The 16,151-nt window shown below is 39.9% G+C and overlaps 1 protein-coding gene across 2 annotated transcripts; it reads left to right on the top strand.

Annotated features, from left to right (window-relative positions):
- The first annotated feature begins 907 nt into the window (after window positions 1-907).
- Window positions 908-15,320, top strand: LOC145414264 (decapping and exoribonuclease protein-like). Of its 2 annotated transcripts, XM_080283863.1 has the most exons (9): window positions 951-973; window positions 1,907-1,967; window positions 3,166-3,341; window positions 3,664-3,800; window positions 4,546-4,641; window positions 6,539-6,666; window positions 8,214-8,424; window positions 11,574-11,709; window positions 12,904-15,320. In XM_080283863.1, the coding sequence occupies exons 1-9, from the start codon at window positions 959-961 to the stop codon at window positions 13,219-13,221; spliced, it is 1,278 nt and encodes a 425-aa protein (XP_080139989.1). In that variant the 5' UTR covers window positions 951-958; the 3' UTR covers window positions 13,222-15,320. The 2 variants fall into 2 exon arrangements, with proteins under 2 accessions (XP_080139990.1, XP_080139989.1); XM_080283864.1 differs by lacking the exon at window positions 1,907-1,967 and having other exon boundaries at window positions 908-973.
- The last annotated feature ends 831 nt before the right edge of the window (window positions 15,321-16,151 follow it).

Raw genomic sequence — 16,151 nt, 5'->3', positions numbered from 1 at the left:
TAGAGCTGGCCATAATTATGTAATTTATACTTCACTTACTGTCTCGCAATGATATAACGGTTCCGGCATACATATTGTATATTTGGATTTTTTCAGTCATTCAACTATATCTGTTATATGATGGGCTGGGGAAGGTTGAAAGACTTAACTGCAAGTTGATCCTAAATTTAGAACCATCACTTTTCTACTGCACCTATTGGTGTACGATTCAAGCTTCCCTTGACATTAATAACGCGACTACTTCGTGAACGGGACGGAGAGCGATCAGCTGCCCCATGATCAAATGTATCCTGTAAGCACCACATGGTCTGAACTTCATCAATATAAAAACTTCGTGATTTAAAGAAAAGCCTAATACCTAAAAATTTTGGTGGACATCTAAAGGTGTGGGATTTTAGCACCTCATTTTGATTTTCCCGCTCATGATTGACGACTGCTGAACACTACGCATATGTGCCACATAGTACATATCGTCTGAACATTGTTCTCTCTGCTAGTTTGTATGGATGATGTTCTTTTCATCTGTTTAAGTATTTTATCAAGAGAAAACATTACTTTATTACGAGACATAAAACTATGGAAACTTTATGTACTGGAAAGTTAGTTCAGCAAACCTGGCACCATTGCTCGATGTAGTTGTATGTTTTAATATTATTGTAATTTTTTGGATGGTTATTTTCAGGAAATCCATCTTGGGTAATGGGTGTATATATATGTTTTTCGATTGCTGTTTTGATATAACAACGAGAACACGTATAAAGAATCCTGTAGATCTTAAGAGCTTAATAAACAAAAACCTTCATGGCCACTTGTATGTGTGTGTGTGTGTGTGGCACCTTCAGGTAGCAGTCCTGTCACATGATTACATCTCGAAGGAGTTGACGGTACATGAGTGTGAGACTTCAGCAGGGACTTGTGTCACGTCATGACATCGTATTATCATAGTGGGGGGCGCTTCATGGGAGGCCGTAGGGTGAGTTATAAATCCATTAGTTCTTTTATTGTGAAATAACATAGCTTACCTAACTTAGCCTGATCTTACGATAAGGTACCCCAAGTATTAGATCAGATTTAACTGTCGGGGCAGGGATGGGAGAATCCTTTTTGTCTGCATTTATTGAAGGGTTGTATAAAGTTACCTTAAATATAAAGGTTTGCATACATAAAATTCATGTTTGGTCGATTTGCATACGTATTTAATTCTGTTTATACTTTTAATGCTTACCCATAGAAGTAAACTTGGAAGTTCAAGTGCTGTCAGATTGCATTACCGTCCTATAGTTTTTAATTTTCTTAAAAATTCTCAGTGTTACGGTAACAACTAATGTTTTAGGTTTCATAATAGATTTTTATGATGGTCTACACCAGGACAGCTTGTACATTAGATGTTCCAGCGACCTCGTATATGTCTTGATCTCTCATCACTACTTTCCAGTAACTTTTAAATTGAGCAGAATTCATATGATGCATATCTTAGCATATGATGCAATAACAGTATAGGCCAGTCTAATGCCCTTTAGTTTATGGTATGATTGCTGAATATACAGAAGAGGATCACACTCACAGCAGTATAGTGCCATATGTAGCCTATTATAATTATTTTTATAAAAAGCAACAGGGCCTAGTAAAGATCAGATGTACAGCAGATGTCATTTTCTTATACAGTCCATTATTGTACCATTAGGCACATAGAGGCCTATGGTTAGGGTTGTTACTCCAAACATTTTAGGTCAGAGTAGCAGTATTTTGAGCAATGTCAACTACCTCTTGGATGTAGTCAAGGGCTATATTCTCTTGGAATACCTTAACCCACTAGACCACCAGGCATCCATTTGCTTAGAATGCATCTGTTTGGTGTTATGGGTATTGTATGTGGTAACTATTTACTGAACATAATAAATTTCAGGGTGGGAGAGGCAGTGGGAGGGGCTACAGTTCAGACTCCACCAGTATTCCTGATCCTGAAGGTGAGTTGGGTGAGGCTTTCTCTGCTTGTAGACCTGATGTGAGATAAGATTGTGTTGTCCTGTCTTTGTTTCTCAAATTTTTTTCTAGTCATATTCGTATCTTATTTATTTATTATTTATTTTTTATGAGAGTTTTAGGTTCCCTGACCACCATCCATGCTTAGTGAGGTGGAACTGATGCTGTCCCTTTTTATTTATTTATTTATTTATTTTTTTTTTAATAGAGGAAGTGACAGGTCCACCATTCTCATTCTAACTTCTGTTATTTCTCTCAAGCTGGTTCACTTCCACATTTCCCAGTTCCCTTCACTTACATCATTAAAGATGAGTAATGGTGTCATGCTGCTTAAAGAACTTCATACAACTCAGCAAGTGAAATATGATTCATGTATTAAAAGCACAAAAAAGCAGTATTATAATGGAAAACAGGTCATATTTCATTATCAAAATAGTAAAATAATGAAGTTATTTAAAATGAGGATTACATGTATGGTACTTTGACACCCATTTCTTAAGTCCAGTAGCCCATTTACCATGCCCCAACATGCTGCCAACTCTTAGCAACTATGAAATGTAAAACCACTTTGATACTAAGCCTGCCAGTGCCATATACAGTATCATGTATCATTTGCTAGGGGTAATGCATCCATAGCTAGTATGATGGTGTTAGCAGGAGTATTTATAATTATGATGTGTCAGTCATGAAGTGTAGAAGGGATTCATTATTAAAAGTATAGGGATTCATTTCGTGAACCTTTTCATTATGATAAAAATGTATAGCTAATATATATGCATATGGTATAGATATAATTATACTGTACATTTATACCCATGTTTATATGGTAATGTGTTCTCCATTTTCTGTACTTTTATATAAGTTCATCTGAGCTTTTGTGATTCATTCTGCAACAGAGAATGTAACATTCCCCATTGTTTGTCTCCTGGTGACTCCCACATCATCCAGTTTTCATTCATGTCTTCTCAGGCAGGCAGTAATATGTTCCCTGTTGTCTGTCATCACATGACTAGTGGCTCATCCAGCTTTCAGTTTATTTATTTCGTTGCAGATGGTAATGTGTTACAAGTGTGGTGACCTCAGGAGCACCTTAGCTCATTTATATATATATATATATATATATATCATGTTACTTGTCGGTTCCCTCCATTCAGTTTCGTGTCAGTATTTGTTCTGCGGCAGATGATAATGTGTTCCGAGTGCGTTGGCCCCAGGAGTACCTTGGCCCCACCCCACTGATGGAGCAGCCACAGGTCGTGGGGTATTACTCGGTCGATGAGGACAGGGACTTTGGCCATGACCGATCTATGCTTAAGTTTGTTGAGCCAGAGTACTTGCCCCAGGATGAGGAAATTGAGGTGAGTGAGATTATTTACTTTTTCAGGTTGATGATGCTTTATATACACTTTTTGTCCCCTCTGGCCTCTGTAATAAAAGACATATGGTCCAGATGGGGTCCCCATCCTCTTGTCAAGAACTATGCTTCCATGCAAGCACTATCCATGGGTAAACTGTATTACGACTTTATTAAAATTCATCTTCCATTCAGGCTGGAAGTCCATTTTCAACTCAGCCTCTCTTTGGAAAAGATGTCTGGCTATAGGTAAATAGATATGAAAACCTTTTATAGGTCTTGTTAGGTGTGTGAATCGTGTTGTTGTGATGTGTCTCCCTCCTCAGGTAAGGATGGACTTAAATAAAGGTTGGGATAAGAACAAGAAATACAGTGGCAACAGTGAAGACACATTCAGAAACCTCCTGCGGTGGATCCTTAGCAACCAGGACAGGCTTTTGGATCAGGAGGCATCATCTCCAAGGTTAGCTGGATAAAATCATTGAAGGAATGGAAAGTAGAGGCAATGTTATCAAAATTTGTTCCATACTATCACAACTTTTGCCATCTATTTAGTATATATTGTTATTTGTGGGAAACTGTTACAGGCAGTCCTCGTTATTAGTCAGGGAGGTGGTCCAAAGTATCACAACATTTTTGCTATTCAGTTGGTACTGTAGAGTGAGGGAAACTGACACATCAACTTTAGATATTGCAAATAGTAATGGAACTTTAAAAGACAGCGTTTCTGTAATTTGTGTGGACTTAGCAGCAAAGCCAAATGTAAAAAAAAATGTGACTTATAACAAGGACTCCCTGTAGGTCGTAGTGATGGGACCGGACCAGATAACCGGAACTAAATCTGCCAGAATTAACGTATTGGACTGGAACCAGACTGGAACTGGATTGGGAGGCCAATTCCGGGTATTTCTGGTAAGTCACATCAGAAGTAGTTTTGGAGATTTCATAACACCTCTCCCTTATTGATTTATTCTGCACATCACACCTGAATATCCTCTTGTGTGGTACTGATACAGACTACCTTAGACTGTATCAGTACTGGAACATTATTAACCGCATGCAAGAGAATGTAAAGGTGCAAAACACAAATTAAATTGCTGAGGAAGAGGTGCTACAAAGCCTCCTCTGACACCTAAAATTTGGATCTCATTCCCTCCCCACCTATGTATGAATGAGATAGCAGTCCGATGATTAATTTTTGTCAACAGACTGGAGGTGGACTTCATAGGTGTGCGTCGGTGCTTCTCCAGCATGATGAGAACTCCATACAACACCAAGGAAAAGTGGAGAGTCTTAGCTAAGGCGTAATGTATTTCAGGTTTTTACAGGCACTTGAGGGTTTAGGAAGGGGCATTGGTTTTTATATAGAGTACTGTAAATCATGGGGAAGGCAGTAGCTGAATCGGTAGGGAGGCGGCCTTCAGTTCTAATGGACCCAGGATCGAATCCTGGCTTCGGCAGGGAACAGTATAAGGATTTGAGTTTCATAAAAGCAGGCTTTACTTATCTACCAGAAGACCCACCGATATGTAAAAATACCCCCTCTAATACCAGTACACCAGTCCTGTATGAGACAGCCCTAGCATGTATTAAGTATGGATAGTGCGTGTTAGCGCCCAAGCAGTGATATGTGGAGGTGTGGAGGACTACTGGGCCTTGGGATAGGCCCTGAAGCCTTTGCCCAGAGTTGGACACATAAATAGAGAAAACAAACAAATATGGTAATAATAACGATAAAGATTACTATTGTATGAAGTTCTTCAGCACCCAGATATCTGTTTCAGTCATTGGTGGGAGTATTTGTTGAATTATACAAGTACAGTATAGTAACTGCCGCAATATTTTTAGCAGTATTTTGCTGTTCTCAATAAAAGCGCTGTCTTAAACACCTTTTAAAATTTCCTTGCAGGATACATCAAAAACCGTTTTATCACAGCATACTTAGTGCACTGTGGATTTGTGTGTTCCACATAAACTTGAGTAATGCTTGGTGTGAGAGAAGGTGAATCACAGTATGATTTCCTTGTGAATGAAAAAAAGACTAGAATTGGTGAAAGATTTAAATACCCCATTGCTGTGATGTTACTACTGTCACATTCTTATCTGGATACTGATGAACTCAGTGACAGCAGAAATCTGGCCAGTGTCTAGCACTTTGAAGGATATGTGGGAAGTTTTTGTATTTATTTATTTATTTATCTATTTATTTACTTAAAAGTTTATTTATGTTTACTTGTGAGGTGATTAGAGTGGAGGATTTATGTGTCTTTAATCCAAGGAGCACTTAGCAATGGTTTGGCACTCCTTCTTCTAACTGCATAGTGGACATGTAGATTACCAGTATCTAGCAAATGCAACAATATGAAAAATATCTGTAAGAAAAAAATATTTGCAGATGGCTAGATTTGTGAGGAAGAGTCAAGATTCCAGTGGGTTGAATGGTGAGTGAGTGAGTGTCTGGCCCATTTTTCCTGGGGATGCTGGTGATAGTTCTCCTTTTGTGTTTTCCCTTTCCTTGCTTTCTGGACCTTACCACACCACCTTTGAAGGGGAGAAAAAGATTGGGAATGCATCTGGAAGATAGTAATAACAGTAAAGATTGTGAGAATACTTTCTTTGTTAGTTGAAGTAAAATTTAGAAGGTATAGATGCTGGATGTGAGGTCCATTTCAGTTTATACACTGTTGATGGGTCTATTGTACTGTATACTTTTTTTTTTTTTTCAGACTCATACTCATATTATTTTTTAACCGAACACTGGCAGTCCTCATAATAAATCAGGAATGTATTACAAAATATTAAATTTTTTCCTCACAGTTATTACTGTAAATTAGGATAAACTTGCAGATCAGATTTACAAGTAGCAATGGAACTGAAGTAGACAGTTTTGATGTAATTTATCTTGGATTTAATACAAACTGCTGTAAAAAAAAAAAAGTTGACCTGTAGTAGCAGTAGTATTTTGCAGTCTCAGACACATCTGGACATAATTGTGGTAGACTGCAGGTGAAGTTGTGTGTCCCCGGCCATCCACAGGTCTGTTGGGGTATAAGAAAGGGACTGAGGAGTGATTGTATTACTGGAGAGTGGAGTTGCCCAATTATATCCGTGTCACCACCCGAAGGTGACCCTATATGGTGCCAAGGTGATCTATAGTGAGGACTGACTGTAGGATGATGCTAATGATGAACTTGTGTGTAGTTTCAGAGGGACGATATATGTAATCCACTACAGAAACGAGGAGGAGATGCTGGATGAGAAGAACCAACCATCAATAGTAGAGAAGGCATCTGTGTGGGGGCACAAATTTGAGCAATACATGACCGGAGGTATGTGATTCGTCATATGGTCAAACCTTATCCTGTACTTGGTGTATAGTGCTTGTCCTATATTATGCTTCCTAAAATTCACATTAAACACATTTTTGCTTATGCTCACCATGACTGTACTTTCACCTCCTTATATATCTCATCATCATCATCGTAAAATGGTAGGTGGTGGCGACCATCATCCACTCACTTGATGTAGTGCTGCCCACTTCTTCCTTAGCCCTTATTTTTTTTTTTTTTTTTTTTTTTTTCTTTTCTTTTCTTTCCTTTACAGATGGCTTTACATTGAGTGACAAGCCAAATGGTTTCCTGTAAGCCAAGAAACCACATACAGCGCTGGGTGGTAACCACATAACCAAATTATACGTGCTCCGTACGTGTCAAAAAGTGGGTTGGTGAAGGGTTAGTGTCCCTCCCCATAAAACAAATAACTCAAAGTCAGTGGCGACCCCTTACGGGATTATGGCGTCTGGCAATAGATAGATAGATAGATCATCATCGTCATCCAGACCTCCTTTCCCATCCTAGGGCAGGGTGAGGAGAAGCAGTGTCCAGACAGCCCAGATTTGCCCAGTCCAATGGGCCACACTTCCATTCACTCATCATTCCCCAGAATCCTGGCTCAATCAGATACGTCAAAAACATTCACCACATTCTGTAGCTTCACATAAATGTATCCGATTGAGTCAGTAATATATATCTTTACTGAGTTATATTCATAGCAACCATTTGCTCAAAACTGTCATGTACATATACACACACACACATCATGCACACATGCCCATATACTCCCACAGACCCACTTAATCCATTTCCATGCACATTGGCTTTCAGTTGCTCACAATGACACTCCCTTACACATATCTGTAACCCTTTGATTCCCCCCCCCCCTCCTACCACCAGATGATTTTGTTCAACAATATGAAAAATATCTGTAAGAAAAAAATATTTGCAGATGGCTAGATTTGTGAGGAAGAGTCAAGATTCCAGTGGGTTGAATGGTGAGTGAATGAGTGTCTGGCCCATTTTTCCTGGGGATGCTGGTGATAGTTCTCCTTTTGTGTTTTCCCTTTCCTTGCTTTCTGGACCTTACCACACCACCTTTGAAGGGGGAAAAAAGATTGGGATTGTAATGCATCTGGAAGATAGTAATAACAGTAAAGATTGTGAGAATACTTTCTTTGTTAGTTGAAGTAAAATTTAGAAGGTATAGATGCTGGATGTGAGGTCCATTTCAATTTATACACTGTTGATGGGTCTATTGTATACTTTTTTTTTTTTTTCAGACTCATACTCATATTATTTTTTAACCGAACACTGGCAGTCCTCATAATAAATCAGGAATGTATTACAAAATATTAAATTTTTTCCCCACAGTTATTACTGTAAATTAGGATAAACTTGCAGGGGTTGATTCCCTCAGCCCCATGATACATTTTCTTATTCTTGCTATCTGAGTTGCCTCTTTATGGTTTGAAGGAGGCATTTTGAGATTATGTAGGAGGGTTGAAGACTATGATTACATTACACAACAATTTCCTTTACAGGTGACCCAGACAGTGGAGTGTGTCCCAATGAAGAATTTAGGTGTGTCTTGCAAACCAAACTTGGCAACTTCTCACTAATGTATGCCCCTGAGGTGGACGGGGCTGATCCAGAATTATTTGAGGACGACTTTAGGGACTTGCGTGCCTTTGTGACAGTGAAGTGCTGCAGACAGGTTGACCCTGAGCCTCGTCGAGTGGAGAACTTCAGGAAGTATGAATATTGACCTTAGTCATTTTACCTTTACTTGGTCTAGATTTGCATCACTTGCAGCTTCCTTCATGTAGCTTAGTGGCAGAATAAGAAAATATTTTGGCTCTGCATCCTCTTTCATGACCCACATCACTTCTTGTGGTAATCTCTTGTTACAGCTCTGTAGTCAAGATGAGGTGATGGTAGTTTTAGGGAAAGTTAGAGTTTTTGAGTAACCTTGGTCTTTCTGCCAAGCAGACCAATCAGCCACAGGCAAGCAACCACCCCTGCTGGGCCATCCCATGCAGTGAACGGATGCTTCTTTGTGGCAGACAACACCTCATTCCAGCCAGGCGTGGGGAGGAGTGTGGAGGTTTGGTTCCACATTTTGAACCACCATATTAGGCTCCACATCACCCCTGTTATTTGGTTATGTGGTTACCACCCAGCATTGTAAATGGTTTCCTGGATTTCAGGAAGCCAGTAGGTTTGTCACTCAGTGTAGAGCTGCTTTAAATAGAAAGAAGATTAATGAAAGTGACAGGAAGGATGGGAGAAATTGGAAGATAATAATGATAAAAGGTGAAGGAAGAAGTAGGCAGCACTACATCAAGTGAGTAGATGAGTGTCACCACCACCTACCACAACCAAGTTAGCGTAAAACAGGTGGAGAGATAGAATTGAGAAGTATGTGAATAATGGTGGTGTGGCTTGGAGTGTGAGCAGCCTGGTAGCAGAGAACAAGGTGATATGGAGGCAGTTACAGTACATCCCCCTAGTACGTGCCTATATGGGCGGCAGAGGACGTCGCGTACTAGGAATGCGCATACTCTTAATATATAAACTTATGGGAAAAATTACATATGGGCAGCACCCCCCTTCATGGGCAACCCTTGAGACGCCATTCAGACCTAAGTATTGTACTATACAGGGAAACTATCTAAGTCATATTACCTAAGATAATGGAGGGATAGGGGGAGGTAGGAAGTGGGGGTAAAGAGGGAGTAGATGAGAGGAGGAATGGTGAAAAAGGGAGATGTTGAGTATGGAGGGAGGGGGGAGGAGAAGCTGTGGGAGAGTGGGAGTGGGGATGAGAGTGAGTGGTGAAGGGGAATGATAGGACATGGAAAGTGAAAGAGAGAAAAAGGAAGCAAGAAAATGGCTTTACAAGGTAAATCAACAAGGATATGGCTTAACTAAACCAACAAGAATATGGCTGCGTACCTTTACCCATTATCGTTTCTTGGGGGGGGGGGCAATGTCATGTACTCGGGGTAACCCCTGGATTTGCGCCACTCTTCGCTGCCCGTCTTACTTACAAGGAGTTCAATTCGCGTACTAATAAAAAATACACTAAAATAAAAAAGAAAATAGGTCCTCGCATACAAAGGGGATCGCGTACTCAGAACTCGAGTACTGTGGGGATGTACTGTGTATACTTTAAGCAGCCAAGGTGTTGTATGTTATCCATTTAGAATACAGTAATTCCTTGTTATATATGGCCTGTCTTTATTCTTTTTTTCTCTAGTATCTATCTATCTATCTATTGCCAGACGCCTCAATCCCGTTTGGGGTGGCCACAAACAAATCGCCTCCAAGTCGCCCTGTCCCCCGCCATTTCACTGCCCTGCTCCCAACTCACACCCCCCTCTCTCATATACCTCTCCACCCCATCCCTCCATCTCATCCTCGGCCTCCCCCTCCCTCTTCCCCCCTCCACCTCACTCACATACACTCTGTTCGTCAGTCTTTCACCCTCCATCCTCTCCACATGGCCAAACCACCTCAGTGTGTTCCTCATAACGCTTCCTATCACATCCACATCCACACCACAACGCTCCTTTATATCCTCATTCGTCAGCCTGTCTCTCCACGTGACTCCACAGACTCCTCTTAAATAACTCATTTCCACTGCTCTCACTCTTGACTTGTGTCCTTCCAACAATGTCCAAGCTTCACTTCCGTACGTTAGAGTTGGTATCACAATACTGTCATGTAGTAACTTTTTCACTTCCATGCTCACTTCCCTGTTTCTTATCACTGCTTTCAAGGAACCAGCAACCTTTCTTCCCTGTTGTACCCTTTCAAGCACTGCACCCTCCAAACCTCCATCCTTACTCATCACACTACCCAAATACAGTACTTAAACGTACTCACATTTTCCAATTCCTCACCATCCAACCTCACTGTACATTCACTAACTTCACCTCTCTCAAAGACCATTACTTTACTCTTCCCTACATTCACCTTTAGGTTCCGTTTCTTACACACTCTCTCAAACTCATCCACCAAACCTTGCAGCTCCCCTTCGTCTTCACTCAACAACACAGTATCATCTGCAAACAACAGTACAGGGAGTTTCCAAACACTATCCTCTCTCACCAGGGCCACTCCAACATCCACTACCCTACCTTGTACCTCTTTTATTACCCCATCCATGTACAGATTGAACAACCATGGAGACATGACACATCCCTGTTTCAAACCGACTCTCAAAGAGAAAAATTCACTTAGTTCACCATCCACACGCACTGCAGCCTTCGCACCATCGTACATACTCTTCACAGCATTCAACAACTTCCCATCTACTCCATATATTCTTAACACTTTCCACAATCCTTGTCTATCCACCCTGTCATATGCTTTCTCCAAATCCATGAAAGCCGCATACAACTTCTTTCCCTTCTCTAGAAACTTTTCCACTAAAGATCTAAGAATGAATATCTGATCTACACAACCTCTTCCCTTCCTAAAGCCTCCCTGTTCTTCTCCAACTAATTTCTCTGTTCTTTCTCTAACTCTGTCTATAAGTATCCTACCATACACTTTTCCTATTATTATTTTCTCTAGTAACTATACAATAATCACAGAAAAACTGATTGTTCAACTTCCGTTCCTACCTTTTTAAGGTGATTCAACACAGACCTGTTTTACAATGTCATTTGTATGGATAAAGTATTGATAGTGATATTTAAGAACACGTCCATTACTATTAATAATAACGGTGCTTGTGATATTTTTGAATATATCCCTCTTTCATGCTTCCTCTTTTGTTGTTTTCTGGACCCTGTTAAGTTGAATAAAATCCTCTACAAGAATAAACTGAAAAGGCTATCACCAGGTTTCTCAGGGTAATCTTATGATTATGACTACTCATATTCTTGTTCCAGATTCAAACTGAACCAGTGGTGGGTAGAAAATAAGCTGTCTGGGATTCCTCGGCTGGTGGTGGGGTACAGGAATGATGATGGCATGGTGCACACACTGGAGAATGTACCCACAGATGATATCCCGAACATGGCAAGGGTGAGCCTGTCCTCTCTCTCTCTCTCTCTCCCTTTTGCAGATTTTTTTATATCATCGTTATTGTCATGGTTTTTTAAATAATTCATTGTATTCTTAGTCATCGTTATCATCATCATTATTGTCATTGTTCATCATTCAGTGTTATTGTAGTCATCATCATCATCGTCAGTCATTCTTTATAGTTGCTGTTGTCGTGGTTAACATTACCACGCTGGGGATCCCTCGGTTGATGATGGGGCTGGGATGACAATGGGATAGTGCACACGCTGGAGACTGTGTGCACCCATAATATCCCTAATATGACAAAGGTTCATAGCCTCTCCTCACTCTCTGTTGCAGTCTAAAATTAGTATAATATTTGCATCAGATCATCATTCATCATTGTCTTGCTTGTCATCATCCTCGTTAGTGTATCATCAACATCATTGTAGTTTCTGGGATTTAGATAATGATTATAGGCTATTGGTAAGTTACATTTTGGTTGTTTTAGCCATAAGTAAAAGCTGATTTTCATATGATCAACCAATCTTTAGCAAATGATAAAACTGAAGGTGAGTGTAATACGAGAAAAGAAGTCTTACAATATATACAGTATAGTAAAATAGTCATAAAATGTACTTACAATTTCAAGAAGGAGCTTCCTTCTGTCTGTGGGTGACTCTGCACTGAGTGACAAGCCAAATGGTTTCCTGTACACCAGGAAACCATTTACTATGCTGGGTGGTCACCATATAACAAGGTTATGGCATCTGGTGGTTTAGTGGACAATTAAGGCACTCCAGTCACATTGAACCTGTGCAGGTTTATATCCAAGGGGTGATTGGGGTTTGTTGCTCACATAATGCCACTTGGATTAGTGATCCTGATCACTCTCATCTTAAATTTCAGGACCAACTTGCCTGGCCCTGGGCTTCTGTGCTTCTTGTGGGACAATACTGGATTAGATGATGAATGAATGAATGAGAAAATGTACTCCACAATACTGTGCCAAGTGCTTGAATAGTGAGTGAGGAAATGTCTGACCCATTTCACTGGGCATGCTGTAGATAGTTCTCCCTCTTTTTGTGCTTTCTCTTGCTTTATGAACCATATTCCACTGCATCTTTAAAACAAGGCCAGGATTTGACAGTGATGATGATGATGGTAATGGTAAGTATATTTTGTAATAATCAAACATCTGCTACATGTCTGCAGGAATTATGGCAGCCAGAGGTGTGCTTGAATTTCATGTCAACCGTCCTTGGTTACATCAAGAGGAAAGTAGAGGAGGAGCCAGCAGCTGTTCACCAGTTTGAGAGGGATTTCAAGACGATCTGCCACTCTACCCTGCCAGACATCAGCACATCCACAGCGGGGGCATCAGGCTTGACTGGCCTCCACTTCAACATTCTGCCACCTTGGTATCTGGATCAAATATTTACCCCACCAGAGACAGATGAAGCTGATGAGGCAGATGAAGCTGATGAGGTAGATGAAGCAAAAGATAATGTGCCAGCAGAAGGTGATGATTAGTGGAGGGTAGTGGTTTAGGGCCTCTTCACACATAACTTAGAATTGCACATACTCTGATGCAGATACTGTACTGCTTATTTGCACCCCACCAGCTACAGATGAAGGCAGTGACACACATGCTAACAGTGACTTGTAGTGGAGGGTAGTGTATTAAGATCTCCACATTGAGGTTGGACTTGGACATAGCGCCATATTAGAAGTGGCACAGGAGTCCTTGTAGCATCTCAACCGTAGTGATTTATTTTTGATGTTACACCTCAACATTCTCTCATATACTGTTGATACTGTACTGTACTGTTTTAATATCGATATAATTTGCATTAGTAACATACAAGAGGTTATTGAGGTGTAATCTGTAATAAAATAACTAAGGAAGAGGTGGAAAAAAATCTTCAAAGCCAAATAATTTAGAATACAACCTGTATTCTGATGCACATTTTCAGTAGTGTAGGCTGAGTAAAATTTGAGTTAAGAACAACCGGTTTCATTAGGCAACATCCTGGGTATTCTGTTTCTCAGTGCCAGGCATGATGCAGTTTAGTTGTGAGAAATAATGTGTTAAGAACAAGGTCCAGTGAAATGGATATTTTCATCTAAACTTTTACCCTGATCATCTTAATTGGACAGTTTATTTCAGAGTATGTTTGAGTCTGACTTCACAGTGACGTGATCCTAGCAGTTTAGTCATTGTATTTCTAGTATCTTTTTATAATGTAGGGTTACAGTTCCACTATCGAGAATGTAATATTTAGTATTTTACAATGTTTTAAGATTTACAGGTGCTTTCTTCATAATTTTAAGTGTATACTGTATATACATATTTAGCATAATTAGTGATAGGGATTTAACACACACACACACACACACACACACACACACACACACACACACAAATATATATAGATTCTAGGACAGTATCTCTCAGAGGACAGTTTCCCCTTGTGCACAATATCCCCTGAGGACAAAATCCCCCCAGACAATATCCTCCTGCACACAGCATCCCCTGAGTTTAAAAATACACTTAAAATTGTAAAATGCCAAGTTTGTGTCATAGTTTAGATTTAAAAAGAATAATCAACCAAGTACACAACAGACCGGTAATACCCCTAAAATCCTAAGTTTTGAGCAATTTCTTGCAGGTAGTCCATAATGTTGCTGTTGCTCCAGTTTTGCAGAACTATAACAGTCGAGTTGTTACATCTTTATACGGTAAACTCCCAATGACCTGGCGTAATGGAGCCAAAGGCCTACTGGACGCTGTCAAAATGCTGGGGTATGCAGAAATCTCCCCTAGGGACCCCTAAATCCACAACTCTACAACACTTATCCACTGTTTAACCCAATAACCCCTACAAAACACCTTAAAATGTCAAAAAACAGTTAATAGATGTTCCTAATAATAAAATACTGTAATATACTGTTAAGTACACTGTAATTTTATGTACAGAAGCAGTTTCATATTGATGATGGGATACTATCAAAGTCCTCCCAGCCGGGAGACCCGATGTCTTTCTCCTGGCAGTAATGTATAAACACACGCATTGTAAACACTATAAATTGTCAAAAAACAGCTAAAAGATGTTCCTAATATTGAAATACTGTACAGTATATACTGTGAAGTACACAGTAATTTTCTGTACAGAATAACACATTTCATATTGATGGTGATGATGATGATGATGATGATCTTGGCAGTGATGATGTAAATGACATTATTGGAGAATATTGTACAGTAATGCACAAAATAAACAATGAAAACATAAAAAAAAAAAATGAATAAAATGAAGCATGCTTCACTGTACTGTACTGTACAATGAACACCTGACTGTACTTTTATTGATCAGAATTCTAGCAGATGACTCCACCACACAGAACAAAACAAAACTTTCATCTCATAGCAGCAAGGACAAAGAAGTAACAACAGCAAGGACAAAGAAGAAACAGTTATCAAAGTTATTTTATATTTTGTGTTAATGATTCCTTTGTAGCATGATTATTTTGCATAGTGAAATAGACACATTTTCATCAGCTCTTCTTGTTTAGTAACACAATTTAATCAACTTTTCTTTCCAATACACTTTCATTGGTGCTTTAGCAGAATCCAACAGTCACTTGTACAGTACAGTAATATAGACTTCAAAACACTATAAGTTGTACTTAGAAGCCCATGCATGAGGAGAGGAATGGCAAAGAGGGTGAGGAATTCCATGGTGAGAGAATGGGGGGTGGGGGACAGCAGTGCAACGTGTCAGAAAGCTACAGCAACACTAGAAAGCCAGCCAGGTTTGGGAGGGAAACCCATTGCAACATTACCATTTAACAGTAATAATGTTTTAGAAGAGACAGAAAGTGCAATGTAGGCTCGTTTGTATAATCGGTCTCATAGTGGCAGAGGGATACAATGGAAAATGAGAGAACATCCACCTTCCTGCTGCCAGCCAATGAAAACTGCATTAGAATTCTCCCTCCCCTGCCTTAGCCAATCAAAACTCTTATACTCCCTACCACTGCATCTCCCCACCAACACCCTGTGAGCTGATAGGCCCACCAACCATCATCCCACCTTCCCCCCTCCCTCCTTCACTTTCATATTATAGTACAGTATAACTCCATTATTTTTGTGTACTGTATTTCTTTATTTTCATTTTCTGTAATTATGGCTGGATATTTGATAACAACTGTCCCATGCAGGATAATAATGTACTTTTAGCCTGAAGAAAGGGTCCTTCATGCCGGATTGTGTCAAAGATTTTATGCATACTGCTGGGTACCATTTTAATTCAGCCATTGGCTGTGCTGAATAATATCATGTGCCGGGTAGTGCCGAGGTGGATAATAGGGAGTTTACTGTATTTCTTTCTTCTTGGTTGTGTGTCATGACCAGCAGTTGCCTGTGTGTGGTTCTCTTGTTGTAAAGCCTGTTCATGGTG

The sequence above is a fragment of the Coenobita brevimanus genome, chromosome 98 (assembly GCF_032717465.1).
Source record: "Coenobita brevimanus isolate Jiangsu-jjx chromosome 98, ASM3271746v2, whole genome shotgun sequence".
In the NCBI taxonomy this organism is placed as follows: domain Eukaryota; kingdom Metazoa; phylum Arthropoda; class Malacostraca; order Decapoda; family Coenobitidae; genus Coenobita; species Coenobita brevimanus.
This window is presented reverse-complemented; position numbering and strand designations above follow the sequence as displayed.

Bases quoted from the DNA above. Each gene is read 5' to 3' on its own strand.
- LOC145414264 (XM_080283863.1), top strand. The intron at 1,968-3,165 runs GTGAGTTGGGTG...GTTCTGCGGCAG, and splicing joins CAGTATTCCTGATCCTGAAG to ATGATAATGTGTTCCGAGTG. The intron at 3,801-4,545 runs GTTAGCTGGATA...TTTTGTCAACAG, and splicing joins CAGGAGGCATCATCTCCAAG to ACTGGAGGTGGACTTCATAG.